At 45.8% G+C, this 27,746-nt stretch overlaps 1 protein-coding gene across 1 annotated transcript in view; it reads left to right on the forward strand.

The window, feature by feature from the left end:
• The first annotated feature begins 304 nt into the window (after positions 1-304).
• Positions 305-27,746, forward strand: part of UXS1 (UDP-glucuronate decarboxylase 1) — a 110,598-nt gene continuing 83,156 nt past the window's right edge. The window contains exon 1 of the mRNA XM_049856974.1: positions 305-482. Coding sequence (XP_049712931.1) covers positions 389-482 — 94 coding nt within the window. The 5' untranslated portion in view covers positions 305-388. The remainder of the gene's footprint in view (positions 483-27,746) is intronic.

Here is a 27,746-nt window from a genome sequence, read left to right on the forward strand (position 1 = left end):
TGCGAAGGAGAAAACAAGACCCAAACGCACAGCAGGCTCCCGGCCGCGCATGCGCAGCGTCCGCGCCCAGGCCACCCCTCCCAGCCACATTCTTCGAAAACCGAGGTACGAGCTGCAGCGACTGCGCCTGCGGGGAAAGGCGCTGCTAGGGTGGGGTAGCGTGGAGGAGGGAATGGCGGCGGCGGAGACGGGGGCGGAGCTGCGCTTGCGCAGTGGCCCTACCGGCAGGAAGCCTGCCGCCCAGGGGCGGGGCCGGCGCGGAACAGCCGGGGGGCGGGGCTTACACACGGCCGCTGCCGCCGCCGCCGCCGCTGCCGCCGCCGCGCGCTTTGTGCAGCAGGCGGGCCCCGGCGCGCGGCAGGGTCCTCGACTAGCGCCGCTCCCGGGGATGGTGAGCAAGGCGCTGCTGCGCCTGGTGTCTGCCATCAACCGCAGGAGGATGAAGCTGCTGCTGGGCATCGCCCTGGTCGCCTACGTTGCCTGTGAGTGCGAGCGCGAGGGGCCGGCCGGGAAGCCCCCATTCATTCCTCGCGGGCGCCCGCGGCGGGGCCGGGGTCGGCCGGCGGCGGCGAGGCTGCGACGGCCGCGCCGCCTGGCGGTGTGCGCTCCCCGAGGGGCAGCCTTCCGGCTCCGGTTCTTCCCCTCAGCTCCTGGAGCCGTCTCCCCCGCCGCGGGCTGGACCTGCCCGTCCCACTCCGCAGCCCCTTCCGGGGGATCTGGGTCTCCTCGCCCCCTTTTTAACTCCAGCAGAACACCCATGGGTGAACTTCGCCGCAGACCCTCTGCTCCGCTTAGGCCCCGGCGCAGACGAGGGACCCGAGCGGAGTTACCCCTGAACTTGGGCGCGGTGACCGCCACTCAGGGTTGCCGAGCGCTCCGAGGCGTCCGCCGTCCTCGGGCAAACCTTGTGCGCGCGGTGGCTTCAGCCTCTTGCCCCGAAATTACCTCCCCGCCCCTGTCGCCTGGGACTCAGTGGCGGTTTCGGAGGGGTGTGCGCGGCGGCACCGCTGTCACGGCGTGGGGTCTGGGTGTGTGTGCGTGTGTGTGGGCGCGAAGCCTCCGTCTAGCGCCCCCGGAGCCGGCCACGTCGCCCTGGACAGCGGGCGAGGGTTCCCGGCTCAGCGGTTCCGGAGTTGTTCCGCTCGCCGGGGCGCAGCCCTCGGGGACTCCCGCAGCCGCGGCCGCCTTGTTGATTAAATCGGTTAAAAATACTGTTGCCGTTGGCAGAGCCCCCTGCTCGGACTGTTTGCTCCGCGGGGAAATTACTCAGCATTTAACTATTCTGGTACGAAATGTTACCAGCGCGGTGCCTCCTCCCCGGGTGCGCCGAGGTGTCCCGGGCAGTGGGCGGCGGCGCCTCCGGACGCGCGCGGGGCCCTCGTGGGCGGCGGGGGCGAGCGAGGGGCCGGCTCCCACGAAGACGGGGTGCTAGTGGCAGAGCTGACCGTGGCGGGGTGGGCCTGTCTGGAGCGCCGGGGGCCGAGCAGGGAGGCGTAGGGTGGTGGGAGGAACCGGGGCGGAGCATGAGCTCGTGGCTTTGGTGTTTTGGGTTCTCCTTTCTGTCATCGTTATACAGCCGGCTGTCTTGAGACAGGGTAGGAGGGGGGCCCGTTTGAAAGCAGGTGGTGGACCTTGTCTCCCTTAGAGGAGGCAGAAAGGGTGACTTTTTTTTTTTTTTTTTAAAGATCGATTCGATAGGCCTGTGTTTTAATTGCTGCTGTTAGTACTTTACCAAGTACCAGAATTGGGTTAGAAATAGCTCTCAGTGTGAGCTCCGTTTGAATCCTGGGTACTAGACAGACGGAAACTGAAACGAAACCACCTGCTAACTTGAGTTACTGAGACTCGATTATCAGGGGTAGGTACTGAGGAAAGTGACTTTAGTTGAACTCCAGGAGACTGTGAGTTAGACCAGCTTTCCTGGTACAGCCTGGCTCCTGCAGGAGTTGGAGCAGAGGAAGCTCAACTAGGGCTCCTGGTTAAAACGGAAGCGTTCAGGGCCCCCAGAATGAGCGCCTAGATGTGACTGGTTTTGGAAGGGAGAGAGAGCTGGTCTGAAGTGGGTATAGTCAATCGAGTTAAGTGAGAGTATATGCTGAGAATCGCAAATCCAGCAATGCCAACATTCTGAGAAACAGAACCACTTTATAGTAAGTTCTGGAGTCAAGCAGGCCTGGGTTCAAATACTCCACCTTAAAAACCTGTTATGAGGATGAAGTACGATAATGTAAATAAGGGGCACAAAGCAAACATTCAATAAATGCTATCTATGGTTATTAAAGAAACCCCGGTGACATAGTGGTTAAGTGCTATGGCTGCAAACGAAGAGGTCAGCAGTTCAAATCCACCAGGTGCTCCTTGGAAACTCTATGGGGCAGTTCTACTCTGTCCTCTAGGGTCGCTATGACTTGGAATCGACTCGACAGCAGTGGATTTGTTTTTTTTTTGGTATGGTTATTAATAGTTCCCTGAGTGGCCCAAATGGCTTGAACTCAGCTACTAACTGAAAGATTGGTTTGAATCCACCCAGCAGCACTGCAGAAGAAAGGCCGGCAATCTCTTTCCATAAGATTATAGCTGTTGAAGACACTCTGGAGCACAGTTCTACTCTGACACACACGGGGGTTGCTATGATTTGGAATTGACTCAGTAGCCAACGTTTTTGTTTGTTTTTTAATTTTTGGCATGGTTATTAATGAGGGCAGTGATGGTTCAGTGCTAGCATTCTCCCCTTCCATGCGGAAGACCTGAGTTTGATTCCCGGCCAAAGCATCTCGTGCAGCCACCAGCTGTCAGTGGAGACTTACGTGTTGCTGTGATGCTGAACAGGTTTCAAGAGCTTCCAGGCTAAGACAAACCAGGAAGAAAGGCTTGGCAACCTACTTCTAAAAACGAGCCCTTGCAAACCCTGGGGATCATAATGATCTGATCTGCAACTGATTATGAGGATAGTGCGTGATTGGGCAGCATCACGCATGGGGTGACTGTGAGCCAGGGCCAACTGGATAACAATGGCTTTGAATAACCGTTTTGCTCAATGAACTTTATAGTACATTCACCCATATTTCTGCATTTTATTGGAAAGAAAGCTGAGACCCAAGAGGAAAGCCACTTAAAGCTGAATAATTATTATTATGACAATAATAATACCTAAATCTGTGAAATGCTTGCCATGTATGTATAGGCATGATTCTTAGCACCACTGTCTCATTTAATTATGTCAGCAGCCCTAGGAAATAGGTACTGTGATTATTATAACTTCAGGGATGAGGAAATTAAGGCCAAAGGAGATTAGGTAATTTATGGATGATGGCATAGATGGTAAAACTATGGAGAGACAAGATTTCAGCCCAGGAAGGCCTGGGAGCTGGGGCAGAATCCAGGTCTTCTGAGAGCTGGTTAGTGGCTTTTAAAGTTAGGCAGAAGGATTTAGAGTTAGTAAGGGATATAGGGAGCTATGGAAAGTTTTTCACCAATCCATCATTCAACCAGGTAATCTTTCTGAGGCCTTACTGTTGCCTGGCAGTGTACTTGGTACTAAGGCACATCTTAGAGTGCAGAAAAGCACCTGTACTGAGCCACCACGGAGTTACAGCTTAGCCCAGTGGTTCTCCAACCTTAGCCTGCATCAGAATCATCTGGAGGGCTGTTTTTACAACACAGATTGCCCCCCCACCCCACCCCCGAATTTCTGATTCAGTAGGTCTGGGATGCTGCCTGGGAATTTGCATTTCTGATAGATTCTTAGGTGATGCTGGTTCTGTGGTCCTCTGGCCTAGAAGGGGAGGCGGGCGTGGATTGGGTAATCACCAAGTGAGGGTTTAGATTACAGACTGGCATAGAGAAAAGGAATCCATGAGAGTTTATGACCTGGGTTCCTGAGTTAGAGCAGTCAGGGGTGTTTGCTTCCCTGAGGAAACGGGTTGAGCTGAGAATGGAAGGGTATGCAGGAGTTAACAGGGGAAGGATAGAAGGAAGAGCCTGTGCAGAGGTCCTGTGACCACCAAGAGCAGGGAGTGTTCTGGGAACGCAGAGAAGGTTAGTGTTGGAGTGTGAAAGCCAAGTACAGTCATGCGGCTGCTCAGATAGATGGGAGCCAGGGCAGACAGGGCCTGGATGATTTTAGATATGAGGGGGGTAAGAGAAGGATAGAGGCGGTGCTCATGATAATGAGCTCGGGATGCTACATCTGAGACACAGGGAAAAACCACAGGCCTTCTTTCTGATTGATAGTGTCTGGGGCTCTGGAAATGTCAGAAGTCAACAGTGATACCTATGTGTCTAGTCTCTGCTTTTGCTTTTTCATAGTCTTGCCCCCTTCCCCCCATATGAGTTAAATCTCACCTTTGCTTGAAAAAACTGTCCATGCTTCCAGATTAGACATACCCTCATTGTTAGCCAGTTCCCCTTCTAGAAATGCCCTTCCTTTTTCTTCTCAAGTTCTTTCTTAAAGCCTCTGTTGCCTGCTCTGGCCTAGTCTCCCCTTTTCGCTACCACATAGCTCTTCTACACACACTGGGTGGTGATCGCATTGCAACTTGTTTTGCACTTGAGTTCTTTTCCGTGCATATGTTTTATTAATAAAACACCACATCTATAAGGACAGGTGTTGTCTCCTGTGGTTTTGCCCTTGCAGCACTTAGGGCATGGCTGTTAGCTCATCAGAGATGTTCAGTACCTACTTGCTGGATTGAATCGAGAATCATGCCAACCTGCTAGGGAGGTCCCTACGCGGACTCTGAGCTTGAGTTACCTTTAGTGCCTTTTTTTAATTTAAATAAAGTTACACATGCATGTACTGTATTTTTCATAAATAATGAAGTTAAGTGAAAGAGCTCTGGCATAGGGGAGTTAGCAAAAAAATGTTTAAAGCGCACATTATTTGAGTAAAAATATGGTAGTTTAAAAAGTCTTCAACAGTTTCTGCAAGGTTTCTTAGGAGAAACAGCATCCCTTCCTACCCAGAGGCAAGCATTTTAAGTCCTCTTAGCTGGTTATTTTGGTATTTGCTTTTATGCCGCTAAATCCTAAACGTCTTTATTTTTTAGTTGTAGATGTTACCTAGTACTTTCTGCTTTGGAAGATGGATGTTTACTCTGTTCCCATTTCTCCCCACGGGTGCTGATCCCTCTGCCCCTGCCCCCATGTAGACCTGTCATAATTTGTAGGAGACAATACTTAGTGTTTAAAAAAAAATAGTGTTTACAAGTATGATTATTTAAATGCTGTTCACAACGAGCCATGTCGTACATTAATTTTTGTTTTCTGTGCACCTTTTTGTTTTCCTCTAGAGCTAATAATTGACTTTTGTGTGTGTGTGTATGTATACGCGCTTTATTTTTTATGTGATGTTACTGTTTGAGAACTGTGCCCATGCGGAGTGTGTCTGTAGACCAAGAAGCAGTTGTTCAACAGAATAAGAGGATACCGCGTGGTTTAAGGAAACCCTGGTGGTGTAGCGGTTAAGGAGCTATGACTGCTAACCAAAAAGTCGGCAGTTCGAATCCACCAGGTGCTCCTTGGAAACTCTCTGGGGCAATTCTGCTCTGTCCTATAGGGTCGCTATTAGTTGGAATCGACTTGATGGCAACGGGGAATGGGCATGGTTTAATATCAGGAAAGGTGTACGTCAGGGTTGTATCCTTTTACCATACTTATTCGGTATGTATGCTGAGCAAATAATCCAAGAAAGTATATATGAAGAAGAACATAGCATCAGGATTGGAGGAGACTCATTAACAACCTGCATTATGCGGATGACACGACTTTGCTTGCTGAAAGTGAAGAGAACTTGAAGCACTTACTGATGAAGATCAAACACTGTAGCCTTCAATATGGATTACATCTCAACATAAAGAAAACAAAAATCCTCACAACTGGTCCAATAGGCAGGGTAGTATTATGGCTCACTTTTGTGTGGCCTTTTTAGCCAGGGTCCTGTACCTCCCGCCCAAGTGACTAGGTGGGACTGTGTGATAGGGTAATTGCGGCCCAGCCAGGGGATTGGTCAGTTTTCCCATCCCACTGGGCTTAAACTGAACCACTCCAGAGGTGGAAGAGAGAGAACCCAGCCACAACCAAGGAAGGGGACACCCGGCAGCAGGAGACAGTGTGGTGTGCTTCCCGGCCCACGTAGCGAGAAAGCTCAGTGCCTTTGGGCAGAGGCTGAGGGCCAGGGAGAGGCGTGCCTGTGAGCACAGCTGGAAAGAGGCTCTCCTGATGGAAGAACTGTACCCTAAGAGTTCCTGAACAAAAATTGTAACCTGTTATTTCCCTAATAAACTCCGTAATTGTGAGTATTGACTGTGCATTTTGTGTGGTTGTTGCAATGAATTATTGAACCCAGCAGAGAAGCAGAGAATGCTGTGGGAGAGACAGGCAGCATCAAGATAAATTGAAAAAAGATTGAAGTTGTCAATGATTTCATTTTACTTGGATCCACAATCAACACCCTTGGAAGAGGCAGTCAAGAAATCAAACAACATATTGCACTGGGCAAATCTGCCACAAAGGACATCCTTAAAGCGTTAAAAAGCAAAGATATCACTTTGAGGCCCCAAGCCATGGTATTTTCAATCTCTTCATATGCATGTGAGAGCTGGACAGTGAATAAGGAACACCAAAGAAGAATTGATGCCTTTGAATTATGGTGTATTCGAAGAATATTGAGTATACATGGACTGCCACAAGAATGAACAAACCTGTCTTGGAAGAAGTACAGCCAAAATACTCCTTAGAAGCGAAGATGGCGAGACTTCGTCTCTGGTACTTTGGACATATTATCAGGAGGGAGCAGACCCTGGAGAAGGACATCATGCTGGGTAAAGTAGAGGGCCAGCGAAAAAGAGGAAGACCCTCAACGAGGTGGATTGACACAGTTACCGCAATGATGGTCTCAAACATAACAGTTGTGAGGATGGCGCAGGACCAGGCAGTGTTTCATTCTGTTGTATATAGGGTCGCTATGGGTCAGAACTGACTCGATGGCACCTAACAACAGCGACAAAGACAACAGCTGTTTCGACTCCAAACTCTTTATTAGTTTTCTAAGTCTTGCCCCAGGATGTTCAGGTGCATCAGGAATTCTGTTGCTACGCCTTCCTGAAGAACCTCTCCCCTCCCCCCAGCACCCTCTGCTTGTTCCTCATACCTGAGAAACAACTGCCAGCCTCAGCCCTCCCTTTGCTATCCGTCTGGGGTGCCTTTCATAGGTCTCCTGTTTCCTGACTTCCTCTTTCTTATTTGTTATGGGTTGAATTGTGTCCCCCCAAAATTTGTATTGAATTGCTGGCTTCTATACTTATGGATATAATTCTGTTTAGCAATTGGGTTTTTTTTCATTAAATGAACTAGGTCATAACCAAGCAAGGTGAGTCCTAACCCTAATCACTTCTAAGTTATAAAAAGAACAGAATAGACATAACACACAGGGGGGAAACAGATGATGCCAAGGAACACCAAGGGTTGCCAAGGACTCCCACAGACACTAGAAACTAGAGAGAGGTTCACAGAAGGTACTGACATGGCCAAAACCTTGGTTTGGACTTGTAGCCTCCAGACTGTGAAAAAATAAATTTCTTTTCTTTAAAGCCACCTGCTTGTGGTATTTCTGTGATGGCAGCACTACACTAGATACCTAAGATGTTATTTTACTCCCTTGTTTTGATATGTGGAGCCCCTGGGTGGCGCAAACCGTTAAGCGTTCAACTACTAACTGAAAGGCTGGCAGTTTGAACCCACCCAGAGGTGTCTGCTTTGGAAGGTGCAGTAAACAGTGGATTGCCCTTCCTTACCTTGTGGCGTGGTGATCATGTGAGCATTCTGTCCAGGGAGTGGAAGTACCTTGCATGACTTCTGGGCGCTTCTCCCTGTATTCTAGGAGAGTAGGAGAGAGGGTGGTAAGTCTTAGCAGTAACTTAACTGTCCCAGTTGCAGTTGACGCTCCCCAGTCCAAAAGCCAAACCAAACCCATTGCCTTCGAGGTGATTCCAACTCACGTTGATCCTACAGGACAGAGTAGAACTGCCCCATAGGGTTTCCAGAGAGCAACTGGTGGATTCGAACTGCTGAGCTTTTGGATAGCAGCCAAGCTCTTAACCAGTGTATCATCAGGGCTCCTCCCTAGTCCAGAGACCCTCTCTTTTACATTCTCCAGAGATGGAGCCAGCAGCCTTCTGCCAGGGGGAGACTGGATCTGGAAGTTTTACTGCTTCTTAAGCACACTTGAAAGTAAAACTTAGCCTCTTAGCTGCCTCATCAACTCATTTCTGTATGCACCAGGTCTTCCTGATTTTCGACCCTTTCTGGTTACAAATGTGTGGTTGTTGGTTCTTGGCTTTTTCCGCATCCTCCCTCAGATTCAATTTTCTCTCAGTTTCTCTACCCCTCATTGGTTTTCTGTCTAGCTTCCAGGAAAACTTTGTTCCTGTTTTTTCTTTGCTCTTTTCTGTTCCATGTAGGTTTATACCTTATATGATAAGAACAAAAGAAGTCTATTTTCTGACATTTTAGTGGGCCTTGGGAGCCATTATCTTTTCACCTTCATCTCTTTGAAAACTAGAATTTGTGGTACCTAACAATAAGTATTTAATTTTTTATGTATCATGGATTTTGTTGTAATGAAAATTGTTTGAGGTACCTTTCTATTTTCTTGTCTTTCCTGTCACTGTTATTCATGGAAGGGAAAACACTAACTAAATTAAACCCAAACCAAAAAAAAAACAAACCTGTTGCCATCAAGTCGATTCCGACTCATAGCGACCCTGTAGGACAGAATACAACATCGCCATAGGGTCCAGGGAGCAGCTGGTGGATTTGAACTGCTGACCTTTTTGGTTAGCAGCCGAACTCTTAACCACTACACCACCAGGGCTCCAAATTAAACCCATCACCATATATTTGCTAGCTTTGCATTTATGATAATAGACCTCAAACTTCTCTGAGGTCGGGACTTCAGAGTACAGCTTTGTCCTTATTGGTATAATCAGCTCTTACATGATTGGCAATTGCCCTCATAAATTCACTCAGTAAACATTTACTACCCTGGTGCCTTGGAGAATATATAGCAAGTTGGACATCATTCTGATGCCAACAGATAGATGTAAACATACTACAGTATAAGTGGTGTTCCTAAACTTACCTGATTGTTAGAATCAGCTGAAGGTTGTTAAATGCAGATTCCCCAAATTTACTGAATTGGAGAAAGAAACCAGAGAATGTTCCCTCCCTCTCTTCCTTTGGGAGTTGGGGATGTGGCATAGTCTTGAAATGGTTTTGATCCCTTCAGCTTTTTATTTTGAAAATCTTCATACCTGTAGAAAGATTGAAAAAATAATTCAGCCAACACCTGCCACCTAGATTCACCAGTTTTTTTTATCTTTTTCCACATTTGCTTCATCTTTCTTTTTATATGTACTTTTTTGTTGTTGAACTCTTTGAAAGCTGCAGACATAACAATATTTCATCTTTAAATACTTTGTCTCACCAAAGAATAAAGACATTCTCCCATATAGTTAGGAGTTCCTGAGTCTGGTACAGTTAACCTGCTCGGCTGCTAAACTAAAAGGTTGGAAATTCAAGCCCACTCACAGGCACTTTGGAAGAAAGACCTGGCTGTCTACTTCTGAAAAATCAGCCATTGAAAACCCTGTGGAGCACAGTGCTACTCTGACACACATGGGGTCGCAGTGAGTGGAAGTCAACTCCATGAAAACCCTGTGGAGCACAGTGCTACTCTGACACACATGGGGTCGCAGTGAGTGGGAGTCAACTCCATGAAAACCCTGTGGAGCACAGTGCTACTCTGACACACATGGGGTCACTGTGAGTGGGAGTCAACTCCATGAAAACCCTGTGGAGCACAGTGCTACTCTGACACACATGGGGTCACTGTGAGTGGGAGTCAACTCCATGAAAACCCTGTGGAGCACAGTGCTACTCTGTCATGCATGGGGTCGCTGTGAGTGGGAGTGAACATCATGGCAGCTGGTGGTTCTGTATACAGGCATACCTCATTTTATTGTGCTGTGCTTTATTGCACTTTGTAGCTACTGTGTTTTTTTACAAATCGAAGTTTTGTGGCAACCCTGCTTCAGGCAGGTCTGTGGGCACCATTTTTCCAACAGCATGTGGTCACTTCGTGTCTCAGTGTCACATTTTGGTAATTCTTGCAGTGTTTCAAAAACTTTTTCATTATTATCTGTCATGGTGATATTTGATGTTACCAATTTAATTGTTTTAGGGTGCCAAGTTGTTTTGAACAGCAGCAATAAAAGGAGGTAAACTTACTCAATAAATTTGTGTGTTCTGACTGCTTCAAAGAACCAGCCGCCCCGTCTCCCTCCCTTTCCTCGGGCCTCGCTGTTCCCTGAGACGCAATAATATTGAAATTAGACCCATTAATAACCCTACCGTGACCTCTGAGTGTCCAAGTGAAAGGAAGAGTCAGCTGATGTGGCAGATGGCAGACTCCATTGTTGTCTTAGTTTAAGAAATTGCCACAGCCACTCCAGCCTTCAGCAACCACCATCCTGATCATCAGCAGCCATCAGACTTTTTATTGAGGCAAGACCCTCCACCAGCAAAAATATTACAACTTGCTGAAGGCTCAGATGATGGTTAGCATTTTTTAGCAATAAAGTATTTTTTAATTAAGGTATGTACATTGTGTTTTTAGACATAATGCTATTTCACACTTAGTAGACTACCAAAACCAAAACCCAAACCCAGTGCCGTCGAGTCGATTCTGACTCATAGCGACCCTATAGGATAGAGTAGAACTGCCCCATAGAGTTTCCAAGGAGCGCCTGGTGCATTTGAACTGCCGACTCTTTGGTTAGCAGCTGTAGCGCTTAACTGCTACGCCACCAGGGTTTCCAAGTAGACTACAGTATAGTGTAAATATAAGTTTTATATGCACTGGGAAACCAAAAAGTTCACGTGACTTGCTTTATTGTGATATTCGCTTTATTGCAACGGTCTAGAACCAAACCTGCAGTATCTCTGAGGTATGCCTGTAATCTCATTACTATTAACACACCCTAAAAATTAACAAATTATATCATCTAATATACAGTCCATATTTAAATTTTGCCCTACTTGTACCAAAAATGTCTTTTATAGCTTTTTCTGTTTTATTTTGTTTTTTAAATCTAGAATTCAGTCAAGTATTACACATTGCATTTGGTTTTTATGTCTCTAAATCTTTTATGCTATAATAATCACCTGATTTTGGATTCTTGCAACATTTACTTTTATTTAAAACAAAAAACCTCTGGGTCCGTTGTCCTATAAAACATCCCACATTCTGGGTTTATCAGATTGTTTTCTTAGGATTAAATTCAGGTTAAACATTTTTATAGTAATACTTCTTGATTTGGATTACATCAGGAGACATGTGATATCAGGGTTGCCCCCCCGTCAGTGATAGTCAGTGTGATCCCCTGGAAGGGCTGGCCACCACCTCGTTTTATTTAAAGGTGTGTTTCCCTAGTACACAGTCTGAGGGGATCTGTTGAGACTGTGAGCATCCAGCCCACCAGCCAGTGCTTTTCATGGCCATTGAGGAAATTTGCCTGAATCAGTTTTTATATTGGAGCTTGCAAAATGGTGATTTTCTAATTCTCTGAATCCTTCTACATTTACAAGCGGCATTTTTCTGAAAAGAACTCTCTCTTTCTTCTGTCATATTGATCTCCTTTGGCTGCTGTAATGAATGGAACCCTGGGGGCACAGTGGTTTAGAGCTCAGGCTGCTAACCAAAAGGTCGGCAGTTCGAGTTCACCAGCCACTCCTTGGAAACTCTGTGGGGCAGTTCTACTCTGTCCTGTAGGGTCGCTAGGAGTCAGAACTGACTCGACGGCAACAGCTTTGGTTTAGTTTTGGCTATAACAGATTATCGTAATCTGGATATCTTAAAACAACGGAAATTTATTCTCTCACAGTTCTGGAGGCCAGAGGGCCGAAATCAAGGTGTCCGCAGAGCTGTGCTTCCTCCTGAGGCTCTTCTGGTGGCTCCAGGCGATCCCTGGCTTGTGGCTGTGTTACTTCAGTCTCTGTTCAAGGCCTTCTCTTCTGCCTGTCAAACCTCCCCTGTGTGTCTCTTTTATGGGCACTTGTCAGTGGATTTAGGGCCCATCCAGTAAGTCTGGGCAAACTCTTCATCCCAAGATCCTTAACTTAATTACATCTGCAAAGACCCATTTTTTATGTAAGGTCAGATTCACAGGTTCTGGGGATTAGAATTTGGACATATCTTTTGGGGAGCTACCATTCAACTCACAACACTTCCACATTTTTAAATCACTGTGGTCTCATGGAATCTTTTAGTTTTTGACCTTTTCTTTGCTTTCCAGATGTTGTAGGTCCATCTTGTCATCTCCCTAACCCAAATCCAGAATCAGCCATTTCTCCAAGGATCCGTGCTTCCTTTTCATGGAGAATGTTGTTTAGAAACCAAGATCTGAGCACTATTTGTGCCCATTGCTATTAGGGTGTCGTTGCTTCCAGGCCCTGTCAGCTGGCAGAGCCAGGTAATGTACGTATTATTTTCAGTCATGGGATCATGTTGATACCTGCAATTTAAACCTTAATACCACAGGTTTTCTCCTCCCCTTCCCCTATTTCGTATTGCTACTCCTTTTTCCTATGATGAAAACCTTGTTCCCAGTGCTAATATATTTACTCATTTGCTCTATACTACCATGCAGGCAAAATAGTTTCAAAATTACTATATCAATACCACTACTAACAATCAACAGCCGTGGAAGCAGCAGTCAAGAAATCAAAAGATGCATTGCATCAGGTAAATCTGCTGCAAAGGACCTCTTTAAAGTGTTGAAGAGCAAAGATGTCACCTTGAGGACTAAGGTGCCCCTGACCCAAGCCATGGTATTTTCAATCGCATCATATGCACGTGAAAGCTGGACAAATGAATAACGAAGACTGAAGAAGAATTGATACCTTTGAATTGTGGTGTTGGCAAAGAATATTGAATATACCATGGACTGCCAAAAGAATGAACAAATCTGTCTTAGAAGAAGTACAACCAGAATGCTCCTTAGAAGCAAGGATGGCGAGACTGTGTCTTATATACTTTGGACGTGTTGTCAGGCAGGATCAGTCCCCGGAGAAGGACATCATGCTTGGCAGAGTACAGGGTCAGTGGAAAAGAGGAAGACCCTCGACTAGGTGGATTGACACAGCGGCTGCAACAATGAGCTCAAGCATAACAGCGATTGTGAGGATGGCGCAGGACCGGGCAGTGTTTCGTTCTGTTGTGCGTGGGGTTGCTATGAGTCAGAACTGACTCAACAGCACCTAACAACAACAACAACTAACAACAAACCTAAGAAAAGCCAGGATTTCTTTGCAGTTCTTTTTGTTCTTAGACTATATCCCACTAAAGGTGTACAGTTATTGTGTTCAACAGTGGCTTGAAATAATTTTTTTCTATTCCTGATAATCAGTTAGGTTCATTTTTTCCCCCATTGGTGTTCCTTTTTAGGTCTGTCTGATTGTTTAAAATAGGTAAGCCATTTACATGTTCAGAAGTCAAACTATATCAAAAGTTATACTTAGACATTTTGCTGTGATTCCCTAGCCCCTCCATCCTAGTCCCTTTCCATAGGTAACCATTTTTTATTAGTTTGTTTTATGTGTCTTTTTGCAAACATGGGTGTGTATCTGTGTATATCCATGCATAGATACTCGCATAGATTGCACATGTATTCTAATTTACTATTTGTTTTTCCCAGAGGTAGCATACTATATAGACTATTTCACATGTTTTTTTTTTTCCCCTGGTCAATATTTCCTGGAAAGCACCCTATATTGGTTTATAGAGATCACCTTCATTCCTCTTTATGGCTTATACTTCTTGGTACTGCCAGTTTTCTCAGGAGCAGTGTTTAAGTTATTTCAAATACTTGGTGCAATAAATAAACATATACACAGGCTCCCACCAACAGCGTATGAGAGTGGCTTTTTTTTCATAGCCTCGCCAAAAAAGCATGTTGACAAGCATTTGGATTTTCACCAATTTGACTGAAGAAAAAGTGATACCTTCCTGATAGTTTTAATTTGTCCTTTTCTTATTATGAGTGAAGTTAAGCATCTTTGCAGATGTGTTGGGGTTACTAAGCACACCCATGGTGGTGCAAATGGCTTGCACTCAACTATTAACCTGAAGGTTGGTGGTTCGAACCCACCCAGCGGTGATTTGGAACAAAGTCCTGGTGGTCTGCTTCCGTGAAGACTGTTATTGTTAGGTACTGTCAAGTGGGCTCCGATTCATAGCAGCCCTGTGTATAACAGAACAAAACGTTGTCTGGTCCTGTGCTGTCCTTGCGGTCGTTGCTGTGTTTGAGCCCATTGTTGCCACCACTGTGTCAGTCCGCCTTGCTGAGGGTAGTCTTCATTTCTGGTGATCCTCTTCTTCACCAAGCATGATCATAAAGAGTACAGCCAAGAAAACCCTATGGAGCAGTTCTACTCTAACATAATTGGGTCGCCATGAGTCAGAATCGACCCAAAGGCAACAGGTTTGGTTTTTGGGGGGGAGGGGGGGTTAGGACAGGACTTCTAACTGGTTCATCCTGGTTGGAACCCCTGCTGATAATTTGCATCTCCATCCCATATATACTGGATCAGAATCAACATTTTAACAAGATCCCTAGGTGATTCTTATGCATAACTTCCTGGGAACTTTTAGACATGCAAATTCTCAGCAGGGGTTTGAACCAAATGAACTGGTTCCAAGCCCTGATTTTGAGTTAATCCATCAGTTTCTTTGACTTTCTGATTAAGCTTTTCAAATCGCTCTAACCAAATAGACGAAATAAAGGAACAGAAAGCATTTGAAGCCCTTAAAACAGTCTTTTTCAGAAGGAGTTTAAATGTCCTAGCAAATGAAAATTTTGTTGTTTTTAGCAAATGAAAATTTTGTTAGGCTAATGGGATCTTGGGATTTTTTTTCTTAATTTCAGACATGGAAAAGAAAACATGCTGGTAGCATATCTGGATTTCTAAGCTCTAAAAAATCTTAGAATTTGGAAATTCAGATTGTTGACCTGGTGTTCATTTTTTTTTTTTTTAAGATGTGAGCAGACAGCTATGTTATATCAGCAACAGGAGACCAAAGTTGTAGGACAGCTTAGTCATTAACGAATGAGAGGAGAAAATTAATCTGCCACTCATCAAGGGCACCAGTGGTGTAGCTCCTGCAGAAATGGACATTAGCTGTAAATGATACCAAAAAAACCAAACCCGTTGCCATCAAGTCAATTCCGATTCATAACGACCCTATAGGACAGAGCAGAACTGCCCCATAGGGTTTCCAAGGAGCACTTGGTGGATTAAGGGGTCCTTGTAAATGGTGGTCCTCAGCATAATTTGTTAATCGCCAAATCGGGATGTGAGTTCTTTTCTTCCTCACTTTCTTTGGATGTTACATAGAATTCACTTCTAATTTCCTATTTTCTATACCCCCTTTCACAATGCATCATAATTATTTAAAAGACAAAATTTCTCTCCTGTGGTTCTTACTGAAGGAAAGTCTTCTCACCTGCTCCATACCTGCAGCTTTCTCGTAGGCTTCACTTCACCTGTGTTCCTTCCCACCCAGCCCACTGATAAAAATGCACGTGCAGAAATGCAGCTGTCGCTTTGCACACTGCGGCAAAGGGCGGGGGCGGGGGGATTCTCTCTCCATTCCATAGCTGAGAACACTGAGCACAGAGGTTAAGTACCCTGCCTCAGGTAGGTCTCAGTCTGGCCACAGAGTGATTCCTTGGAGGTGTAGAGGGACCTGAAGGTACCCCAAGGCTGCTGCTCCTTCACTTCTTAGCTTGGGTATAGGCTTTCGTGAAACATGCCCTGAAAGGAAGGTGACACTTTGAGGCAGTTCTCACTGATGGGGTACCTAAAGGATGGAAGAAGGCAGGGGGTATTTTGGCCAACCCCTGCCCACTCTGCCTTTGTCTTGTCGATGGGTGGTCCTGCTGCCTCTGGTCTTCTCATAGTGGGAGCCCCTCCTATTCTTTACACCTCTCATGTGGTTAATGGCTAGAGAGGGTGCTGGTCCCAGGTGACTCCTTGTCATCAGGTTCTGGATCGAAACCCTCAAAGTCCCAGTTTCCCCAGTTTAGGCGGTTGGAAGTTCTGTTCCTTTGGGTCCTGCACTGTCCTCTGTAGGCTGGAAACATGGGAATCTCACGGCTGGGGGCTGTGTCTCCAGGGGTTCTGCAATCCAGGAGTGGAGACCAAGAGTCTTGTGAGGAGCACCTGCCACTCAGGCTGTACACATGCTCCCGGCCTCACAGCCCCAGGCTCCCCAGGAGGCCTCCCAGCACAGGACCCCTCTTCACCACCCATCTCTATTCCCAGCCCACTCCTCCCCACACCCACCTTGCAGTGATAGTTCCCCCCTCCCTTTAGAAATTGTGAGAAGGTTGGAATTGACTTTTTCTTCCCAACTAGTATACCTTTTTATTTATTTAAAAACAAAACAAAAAATCCCCCCTTATTTTCTTTGCCTTAAACCAAAAAATAAAACAAAACAAAAAAACCGAACTCATTGCCATTGAGTCGATTCTGACCCATAGTCACCCTGTAGGACAGAGTAGAACTGCCCCATGGGGTTTCCAAGGAGCGGCTGGTAGATTCCAACTGCTGACCTTTTGGTTAGCAGCCGAGCTCTTAACCACTGTGCCACCCGGTCTCCTTCTTTGCCTTAGGCATTCTAAAAATAGATTCCATCAACCATTTTTTATTACCAGACTTAATGGATGGTGCTATTTCAACAACTTGTGCAGCAGAGCTGTTTACATTTCAGCAGCTTTCAGGGGAGGGGTTGTGGATTGAATCGTGTCCCCCCAAGATACATGTTATAAATCCTAACCCATACACCTATGGATGGAATCCCACTGGGGCTAGGATTTTTCTTTGTTGTGTTAATAAGGCCATATCAGGGTAGGGGGTGTTTGAAGGCACTCACCTTGGATATAGGAAAAGAGCAGCTTAGGTACAGAAGCAAGCGCAGAGGGGAAGGTACATACCACGCGCAGAGATCTCCTGGGAACGCCAAGAAGAACCCTGGAGGAGCTGAGACAGGGATTTTCTCCCACAGAGGACAGAGGGCCTTCTCTAGGGCTGGTGCCCTGAATTCTGATTTCTAGCCTCCTGAACTGTGAGAAAATGAATTCCTGTTGGTTAGAGCCACCCACCTGTAGTGTTTGTTACAGCAGGACTGAGTAAGGTGGACAGCATTGTCATCTTGGCATGTTTGTGGAGTGGCCTGGTCTGTGCTAGGGGCGCTGAGATGCCTGAGCGCGCTGCCTTTTCATTTCTTCTGTTTCCACAGGGAAGTGATTAGATCAGCTCGAGGGGAAGAACAGAGGGTTAATTTCAGAATGCACCAGTAAAACAGGAGGTCTGTAATGTGATTCGATACCTTACCAGTAAATGACTCTTTCCCTGCAGGCTCCTCGTCTGATGCTGACAAGTAGGTCTAGAAAGGCTTACTTTTCTTTAATGACTCTATCCTTTCTTTTCCATCATTAAACTAAGGGGATGCATTCGTTGGTAACCTCAAGGAAATATATTTTGTTTTTTATAATATGAGAGAAAATAATGCCCTGTTTTCTTAGGCTGACCTTACATCGGTTTATGTGGGGAGAAAATAGAAATAATACGGCGACGTTTTCTGCTCTTGGTATTTGTGAAGTCGCAGGGATGAAGAGAGTTCATTTCTTGTCACTCATATTTGTCTCTGGTAATTTGGAGAATAAAAAAGTTTACTTTTGCTGTCTGGATATCCGTGGTCTGGCATTTTTCTATCTCTTGTTCTTTACCGCCTACCCCAAATTTGATGCTATTATCTAGTGTTTCAGATTAAGAGATTTTTGAATGTTTACACGTATGGGGTCACCATGAGTCAGAGTCAACGACAACTGGTTTACTAATTAAATATGAATACTAAAAACCAACGAAAACCAAACCCCTTGCCATCGAGTCGATTCTGACTCATAGCGACTCTAGGACAGAGTAGAACTGCCCCCATAGGGTTTCCAGGGAGCAGCTGGTGGATTCAAATTGCTGACCTTTTGGTTAGCAGCCGAGCTCTTAACCACTGTGCAACCAGGGCTTTGATACTGTTAATACTAGAGCTTTAAGTAATATTTATGAATGGCATGTGTTTATCAGATTTCTTGGCGTCTTACTGTAACTAGGCAGAAATGGCGATTTTCTCTGATGAAGATTTGCAGACGGAATGGATCTTAATTCTAGCTCTCAGACTTAGTCCAGTAATTCGTATTGTACATGATACCGGTAGCTTTCTTAGTTATCTGGTGCTGCTATGACACAAATAAATACCACAAGTGGGTGGCTTTAAAGAGCAGAAATGTATTTTCTTACAATTTTGGAGGCTAAATGTCCAAATCAGGGTCTGGGCCTTGTCGGTCGCCCGGCATCCCTTGGTCGCCTGGCTTGTAGGGAATCTTCACGTGGCATCTGTCTTCCCCGTGTTTTGCTTGTCTCTGCGTCTAATCTGTTCTTTTTATAACTCAGAAGGGATTAGGTTTAAGACACATCCTACACTGGTATGGCCTCCTTAACATAAATCCACATCACATTACATTACACCACAGGTCTAGGGATTAGGACTCCAGCTTATATTTTAGCGGGGGACACAGTTTAATCTATAACACTTTGTTGCTGTAGGGTTGTTGCTGCTGAGTGCTAGGTTGAGTTGGAGAGCCTGGGAACCAAGGTATTTGGCAGCTAAGAGAGGTTAACAGTTTGGACTAAAAGGAAGGTGCAAATGGTATTGATATTTTCTATATTTGGGGGGTACTTGTTTTACTTGGAGCCCTGGTGGCACAGTGGTTAAGACTTCTGGCTGCTAACTAAAAGATCAGAAGTTCACATCCACTAGCTGCTCCTTGGAAGTCCTCTGGGGCAGTTCTACTCTGTCCTTTAAGGTTGCTATGAGTCAGAATGACTGGGTGACAGCGGGTTTTAGTTTTAATTAAGGAGCCCTGGTGGTGTAGTGGTTGAGCACTCTGTTGCTAACTGAGAGGTTTGCACCCACCAGCCGCTTCTCAAGAGAAAGATGTGACAGTCCATTTCTGTAAAGATTACAGCCTTGGAAACCCTGTTGGGCATTTGTGCTCTGTCTTACAGGCTGCTGTGCATCGGAATCGACTCGATGGCAATGGGCTTGGTTTTTTGCTTTTAGTTTTAATTCACAATTTAAAAAAATAAGAGTAAACATTCAAATAATGTGGAAGCATATGAAAAGCTCTGTCCCTCCCCTCCGGCTGTTTCCTACCCACAGACTACAAGTTGACAGTTTAGCACTGTATGTGAGAATCATCTAGATTGTTTCCTTTGCATTATGTGTTTGAAAAATATAATTAAAACAAAAAAAAAATTAGGTGCTTTTAAAATGTAAATGGTTTTGTGCCATAAATATGTTTCTGTGATTTGCTCTTTTACTTAATACATGAAGGCAATTTTTCAGTGCAGTGGTCTACCTCATTTTAAATGCATAGAACTCAGTGGTAGTTCTGTCAGGCTATATCTTCATTTAAATAAAAAGATTTTTGCATGGCCGCGGCTTCTAATGGGAGAGTTCTTTTCCATCAAACCGTTGCTCTTACAGCTTTCTGAATAAGAGTGGAACCCCTAAAGGGTGTAAGTAAATATTCGGAACATTAAAGCTATACCTTAAAGACCAAGGATCCCTGGTGGTGCAACTGTTAAGCATTCAGCTGCTAACCAAAAGGTCGACTGTTGGAATCCACGCAATGGCTCTGTGATCTGCTCCCCTAAAGACTACAGCCTCGAAAACCCTATGGAGAAGTTCTGCTCTGTCACACAGGGTCGCTGTGAGTTGGAAATCAACTCAACAACACCACCTTAGAGACTGTCTTGAGCTCCCAAGGTCAGTTGTTAAATGTTGTGAAGAAAGAACCTCTTACTACAGTTGTCATTCTTATATGATGTCATGTACAAGGATGAATAAGACATGGACCCTGATGTCTGTGTGGACAGGGCTGATGTGTGAACAAAGGGTGGCAGAGAGCCTGGGTGTAAGGTTCTGGAGTGGTACAAAGGAGGCTTTGGAGTGCGTGTCTGAGGGGTGATGAGACCCAGATAGAGTTTGAAAAGAGGAACCAAGTAGCAGATGGAGAGATCTGAGGGGGAAGAGCGCTTGTAAGCTTGTAAAAAGGGGAAGAACAGGGGCAAGGGCTTGACCATCAGAGCAGGCATGATGCGCTCAGCTACAGAGGTTCAGTGTTGCAGTGGAGGAGACTACAGCGGGTAGGTGGGTTGAAGGGGCTGCAGTCAGGAGCTTCATCATAAAGGGCATCCCTCCAGTATCATGCCAAGAAATATGGGAAGGGGAAGCCCTGGAATTGGTCTGGGTTGGAGAAAGTGCTCTGGCATGTGCTGTATGCATTGAAGGAGCCAAGGAAGGAAGGCCTGGAGATCCTTAGAGAAGAGAAAGTTGGACACGCCAGTGATTATGCCAGGATGTTAAGGCTCAGAGGGGATATAACACAGAATCCTTGCTCCCAAGACCATCCAGTCTGGCTGGGGAGACAAGGCACACGCGAGACCCATTGCTGAGCAAACTTTATCTCAGTGCTGTTGTGCTGTCCTTTAGAAACGAGTCCCATACTGCTTATTTCAGAATAAAAACTCAAAAACTCATTGCCATTGAGTCAATTCTGGGTCATAGCGACCCTATAGGACACAGTAGAACTGCCCCATAGAGTTTCCAAGGAGTGTCTGGTGGATTTGAACTGCCAACCTTTTGGTTAGCAGCCAGACTCTTAACTGCTATACCACCAGGGTTTCCTGTTTCAGAATGCAGAAGTGCAAATATGATCTAAGAAGCCAGAAGGCATTCTAGCAAGGGGGTAGGTTGGTGAGGGGTTAGGAAGGCTGGTGAGGGGTGAGCCTGCTTGGAACTAAATTGCTCTGATTGCCCCAGCAGGTGATGGAGAAATGGGAACGAGGGGGCGGGTTGGTGGTGAGGGCCAGTGTATATATGACAAGCTTTGAAAACCTAGCATCCTGTGGGGTGGGCTTTAGTGTGGGGGCCACTAGAGTGTGGGGGAGGGTGCAGAAACACCCAGAATACCGGGGTATTGTGGGAATGAATTTTGGAACTTCTCTGTTTTTTATTTTTGTATATGTTATGACCATATGTAATAAACTTAATACGGTGGTGCATATACTTTATAAGTAAAAACGTATGAAGGGCACACGTTCAAGATTTTTTGATAACAAGAATGGGCAATCAAAATAGTTTGGAGAACTTGGGAATCAAGAGCTATTGTAGATTCTTGAGCAGGAAAATGATGACAACAACCACAGGAAAGCCAAAAACCAACCACAAAGCCCATTTTTAGGATGAGTAACCTGGTAAAATGGTAAAGTGCCTTGTGGAGATAGGAGAAACACAGAGGGCAGCTACCTAAGTCCTCTGGGAGTGTGGTGGTCAGATCCTGGACATGGCTGGCACAGAGATGGAGCGGGGGGATAAGAGAGGAGAAGACAGAGAAAGGAAGACTCCTCAGGGTCAGCCCCTGGGAAGGAAGGGCAGTGAAGAGGGAGAAAAGGGACATTGTGAAGAATAGCAGTGCCTGCAATTGCTGTAGGTGTTGTCGAGTCCATTCTGACTCATACAGAGCGACCGCGTGTGACAGAGTAGAACTGTCGCATAGGGTTTCCTAGGCTGTAACCTTTACAGGAGCAGACTTCCAGGTCTTTCTCTTGCAGAGCCACTTGGTGGGTTCAAACTGCCAACCTTTCGGGTAGCAGCTGCTTAATCATTGCTCCATTAGGGCTCCTGTGCCTGCAATAAAACAAAACAAAAAAAAAATGTTGCTGTCGAATTGATTCCAACCCATAGTGACCCTATAGGACAGCGTGGAACTGCCCCATAGAGTGGTGCCTGCAATAGAGGGGGAAGATTGGGAGAGTGCTTATTTCTGACATTTATTTAACTGTTGTTTTTTGTTGGTGTCTTACCAAAACACAGATTATCTTAAGAGAATTTCAGCAAATGAGAAGTAAGGTGGTTCTCAGACTTGAGTGTGCATTACCGTCACCTGGAGCAGTTATTCGAATACAGATTGCTGGGCCCCACACTGGAGTTTCTGATTCAGGAAGACGGGTGGGGCCTGAGGTTGGCATTTCAAACAAATCCCCAGGTGATGCTGCTCCTGCTCACTGGGGACCACACACTGTGGTGTTGTTAGCAGACTTCAGGTCAGCCCCCGACTCCTGGCAGCCCCGCGCACAGCGGACTGAAACACTGCCCAGTCCTGCCCGCCCCGATGGATTGTGGGTTGGATCGCTCTGACCCATAGGGTTTTCATTTGTAACTTTTTGGGGTAGGTCACCGGTCTTTCTTCCTAATCTTGTCTCCTGAAACCTGTTCAGCATCTTAATAACATACAAAGCTCCAGTGACAGAGGCTGGGAATTGAAATCGGCTCTGGTCTAAACAACATTTGGTCCTGTCCACCTACAGTGGGTTTTGTAGAAGGCAGTTTCTCTTCTCAGCGGGGACCATTTTCATCCTGTGTGACCACGTGGAGTCCCCAGGTGGTGTAAATGGTTAATGCACCCTGCTTTTAAAACAGTTTTATTCCTTTCCCAGGGCTACAGAAACACAGTATCACAAACTGGGTGGCTTGAATCAGAAATTTATTCTCAAGATTCTGGAGGTTGGAAGTCGGAAGTCAAGATGTGGGCAGTGCCATGCTTCCTTCAAAGGCTCTAGGCAAGACTTGTTCCTGCATTTTTCAGTTTCTGGTGGTTGCCAGCTCATCCTTGGTGTTCCTTGGTGTTTCGGACTGAATCCTGTCCCCCACTGTTAGGTTGAAATCCTAACCTCTGTATACCCGTACACATAAACCTTGGTGGCGTAGTGGTTAAGTGCTACGGCTGCTAACCAAAAGGTCGGCAGTTCGAATCTACCAGGTGCTCCCTGGAAACTCAGTGGGGCAGCTCTACTCTGTCCTATAGGGGCGCTATGAGTCGGAATCTACTCGAGTGAGATGGGGGTGGGAGGGATGGGGGCGGGGTTGGTACCTGTAAACGTGGCGCTGTTTGGAAATAGGAGTTTTGTTATGTTAATGAGGTCATACTGCAGTAGGGTGGGCCCAGACCTAATCCCTTCTGAGCGGTTTCTAATAAAAAGAGCAGACTAGACACCATAAACACACACAGGGGCAGGACTGACAGACGCTATGTGCAGGTCCCTCTATAAGCCAAGGAATGAGAAGGAATGCTTGGGGCTACCGACAAGTAAGGGCTCCCCCAAAGTCCATGCCCTGATTTGGATGTCTAACCTCCAGAACTGTGAGTCAGTAAATTCTTGTTCTTTAAACCTGCCCACTTAGGTATCTGTGTTACAGCAGTGGCAGCAGTAGGTAACTAAAGACACTTGGCATTTGGCAGCAGACTCTCATCTGTACTTCCAGCTTCACATGGCCGTCTTCTGTGCATCTATGTCTACATTTCCCTCTTCTTATAAGGGCACCAGTCATTGGATTAGGACCCATCCTTATCCAGTATGACCTCATCTTAGTTTGACTGCCTCTCCAAATAACCCTATTTCCAAATAAGGTGACAGTCACAGGTGCCAGGTGGGCATGAATTTTGGGGGTATACTGTTCAACCCAGTACAACAGAGTAGTAGATTTCCTTGAGATCATAGTTAAATAAGTGGTTTTGAATTTCTGCCTCTTCTAACTTAGAAGTTTGAGGCATTTTAATGGCTCACCCTACCTTTACAGTGCTGTGATGATGATGTGAACTAGACAGGACAGTGTTCTCTACAGGCTTAAAAACTTTCTGCCTATGAGTCATAGAAATTAAAATAATACAAAAGTATATACAGTTTTTACCCCCGGCCCGCAGACTTGCTTGTATGAATAAGCAAATAACTCGTGTGTAGTTTTAAAAATGCTTCGGTATAGTTTGAAAAAGCAAAGCCCTGATTCTGCTATATGTATTATTCTACAAGTTGCTGGCTTCACTTCAGTTCGACATTTTTATGTGTAAAGGCATTTTTTAAAGGACCAGATGTCATTTACAGAGCCCATGGTTTCTTGCACTTTTAACCACTTTAAAAAAAGTAACATCTTAGGGCAAAATTTTTTCCCTATGAGAGGGCAGGTACAGTTTTATGAGGCGAGTCTTTGCAACGGTATGAGTCACTTAAAAAATGTTTTATAACCAGATTTCAGGACTTAGCAGCTGTAGCTCCAGGTGACTGCGGCGAGGTGAGTTGAAAGTACCTATGTCTTGCCTCGCTTCTGATGCTCCTCCCTGACGTCCTGGCCTCTAGGAGGGCTTAGAGCTGGATGAGAGCCAAAGGGAGGTCTGATAAGCAGGCACCCTAAGCTGGAAATGTGAAAACACCCCAGTTACCACCTCCTGCTCGGTCACCCCAAGTATCCTTTTCATTTGGGACCATTTTCATCCTTGTGTAACCACTTAAACCCAAAAACCAAACCTGTTGCTGTCGAGTCGATTCTGATTCATAGTGACTCTATAGGACAGAGTAGAACTGCCCCATAGAGTTTCCAAGAAGCGGCTGGTAAATTTGAACTGCTGACCTTTTGATTAGCAGCCAAGCTATTAATGACTGCGTCACCAGGGCTCCTATCACCAAGAATGAAGAACCAGGAGGGGAGTGCGGCCTTTGGACCCAGGGTCCCTGCACTGAGAATCTCCTAGTCCAGGGGAAGATTGATGACAAGGACTGACCCCCAGAGCTGACAGAGAAAGCCTTCCCCTGGAGCTGGCACCCTGAATTTGGAGTTCTAGCCTCCTGGATTGTGAAAGAATAAATTTCTCTTTGTTAAAGCCATCTACTTGTGGCATTTCTGTTATAGCAGCAGTAGATGACTAAGACAGGGTTTGTGTGACCTCTTAGGAAGAGCAAAAGCCTGGTAGGCTTGAGGGTGGTGGAATAAGACTTTGTCAGGCTGGTTGCAATTCAGTTTTATACTAAGGCTTCTTCAGTTTAGGGGTTGGGCCGAGTTCTTGGTTTAGTGACTGCGGCTTGTTGGTGTTCCTGAGCGGTGCAAACAGGTTAATGTACTTGGCTGCTAACTGAAAGGTTGGATGTTCAGTCTACCCTGAGTTGCTTCCGAAGAAAGGCCTGCTGATCCATTTTCAAACTGCTCTGACACTTGGGGTCGCAGTGAGTCAGAGTGGACTGGATCACAACTGAGAAACAAACAAAAAACCAAAACAGCTCTTCGTTTTATGCTACCTGACCTCTCAGGACCTAATTCTTGCGGCGGACACTGGAGACTGGAAAACCCTTCGCTTCCACACATCTGTCCTTCTTACTTGACGAATTAAAAATGGAATAATATTCATCTAATTTGTACCTTCTGATCAGTTTAAATAAAGCTTTTGATACACTTCTTATGAGTCATGCATGTTTTTATTTTTTAAGGTAAGTCAAATATTGGCTGGTTTCCAGAGTAGTGGAATGTTGAGGGGCGTCTTTCTTATGCGTATTTAATGTTTTGTTGGCTAATTGAGAGGTGGGTTTCTTTTTCAGTCCAGACGGGGCCTGGAAGTGTAGGGTCAGGTGGGGGCCGTCGGCCCGGACGGTGGGGGGCCATCGGCCCGGATGTTGGGGGTAGTCAGCATTTCTCTAGGACTTCAGCCTTGACCCAGGCTTATGACCCAGGTGGTGAGTCTCGGTGCAAAGCTGTTCCTTCAGCCTGAGGAGGGGGTACAGATGCCTTGGTAGGGAGTGCATCAAATGGGGAGAAATTTAACCCTGTGTACCTGAATTGGAAACCTATTTGGGATATTGGTTAAGAGCTACAGCTAACCAAAAGGTCAGCAGTTCAAATCCTCCAGGTGCTCCTTGAAAACTCTATAGGGTAGTTCTGTTCAGTCCTGTAGGGTCGCTATGAGTCGGGATCAACTCAACAGTAACTGGTTTGGTTTTTAAAAAATTTTTTATACCTAAATTAATCTGAGGGCTAAGACCGAGATTGATTTGAGGACTAAGACCAATATCAGAACGTTCGTAGATTAAAGGGAGACAGATGCCTGTCTGTATTTGTTTCCTGTTATATTTGCTGCTTAACCAGCTGCTTCAAGTCTTAGTAATATAAAACAACCTAAACCAAAACCCACCGCGACTGAGTCGATTCCGACTCATAGTGACTCGGTAGGACAGAGTAGAACTGCCCCATAGGGTTTCTAAGGATTTGAACCACTGGCCTTTTGGTTAGCAGCCAAGTTTTAAGCACTGTGCCACCAGGGTGCCCATAAAACAACCACCACACTGCTATGCTCCTGGAGTCTGTGGTTCACGAATTTAAAATGGGGATGGGTCTTTGTTTCATGATCCCTGGGACCTCAGTTGGGATGACTGAAACTGCTGGGGCTGGAGACTCCACCTCCAGGATGGCTTCTTCCCACACAGGTGTCACCTGATGGATAGACTCAGCTAGCACTGAGCACCTGAACATGGCCTTTCTAGTTTTGGGTTAGGCAGACTTACTACAGGAAGGCTCAGGACTCCGAGAGAGTGTTCCCATTAAACACGGTAGAAGCCACATGGCCTTTTATCATCCAGCTTCAACAGGCACATAGTGTCCCCTTCCTCTGTTCTCTGTGGGCGGAAGCAGTCCCAAACCCACCTCATTCAAGGGAAACCAAACCACCAAACCATCTGCCGTTGAGTCGAATTCGACTCCTAGTGACCCTGTAGGACAGAGTAGAACTGCCCCATAGAGTTTCCAAGGAGCGCCTGGTGGATTTGAACTGCCAGCCTTTTGGTTAGCAGCCATAGCTCTTAACCACTACGCCACCAGGGTTTCCCATTCAAGGGAAGGAAACATAAATCCCATCTCTTGATGAGAGGAATGTCCAAGAACTTTGGGCCAAGTTTTAGAAGTGTTGGGGTGGAATTCTCCTTTCCTGTAAAAAAATACAATGTAACTGTACAGCTTTGCAGTTAGAGTTGAGCAAACAAAAGTGTTACAGTTGGATTAAGCATTTTATTGCAGTTAACACTGAGAAAACCTTGAGAAGGACAGTAAGCAAAGTGAAACAATGGAACCATACAACAGTTGTTGTTGTTGTTAGGTGCCGTCGAGTCGATTCCGACTCATAGCGACCCTATGCACAACAGAACGAAACACTGTGCGGTCCTGCACCATCCTTACAGTCATTGTTATGCTTGAGCTCATTGTTGCAGCCACTGTGTCAGTCCACCTCGTTGAGGATCTCCCTCTTTTCCACTGACCCTGTACTCTGCCAAGCATGATGTTCTTCTCCGGGGACTGATCCTTCCTGACAACACGTCCAAATTATGTAAGACGCAGTCTTGCCATCCTTGCTTCAAGGAACATTCTGGTTGTACTTCTTCCAAGACAGATTTTGTTCATTCTTTTGGCAGTCCATGGTATATTCAATATTCTTTGCCAACACCACAATTCTAGGAAGAAGAACCCGGCAGTCTACTTCTGAAAAGCATTAGCCAGTGAAAACCTTATGAACAGCAGCAGAACATACAACAGTATCATACGTTAATAAGTATTCCTGGAATTTTATCTGTCAACAGTGGTTCTGTCCTGTGCCTGCCGGGCCTTTCCTGTTCACAGCAACCTCTAGGACAGAGGAGAACTGCCCCATAGGGTTTCTAAGGCTATAGAGAAACCTTATGGGGCAGTTCTCATCTGT

This window comes from Elephas maximus, chromosome 17, assembly GCF_024166365.1.
Source record: "Elephas maximus indicus isolate mEleMax1 chromosome 17, mEleMax1 primary haplotype, whole genome shotgun sequence".
In the NCBI taxonomy this organism is placed as follows: Eukaryota; Metazoa; Chordata; class Mammalia; order Proboscidea; family Elephantidae; genus Elephas; species Elephas maximus.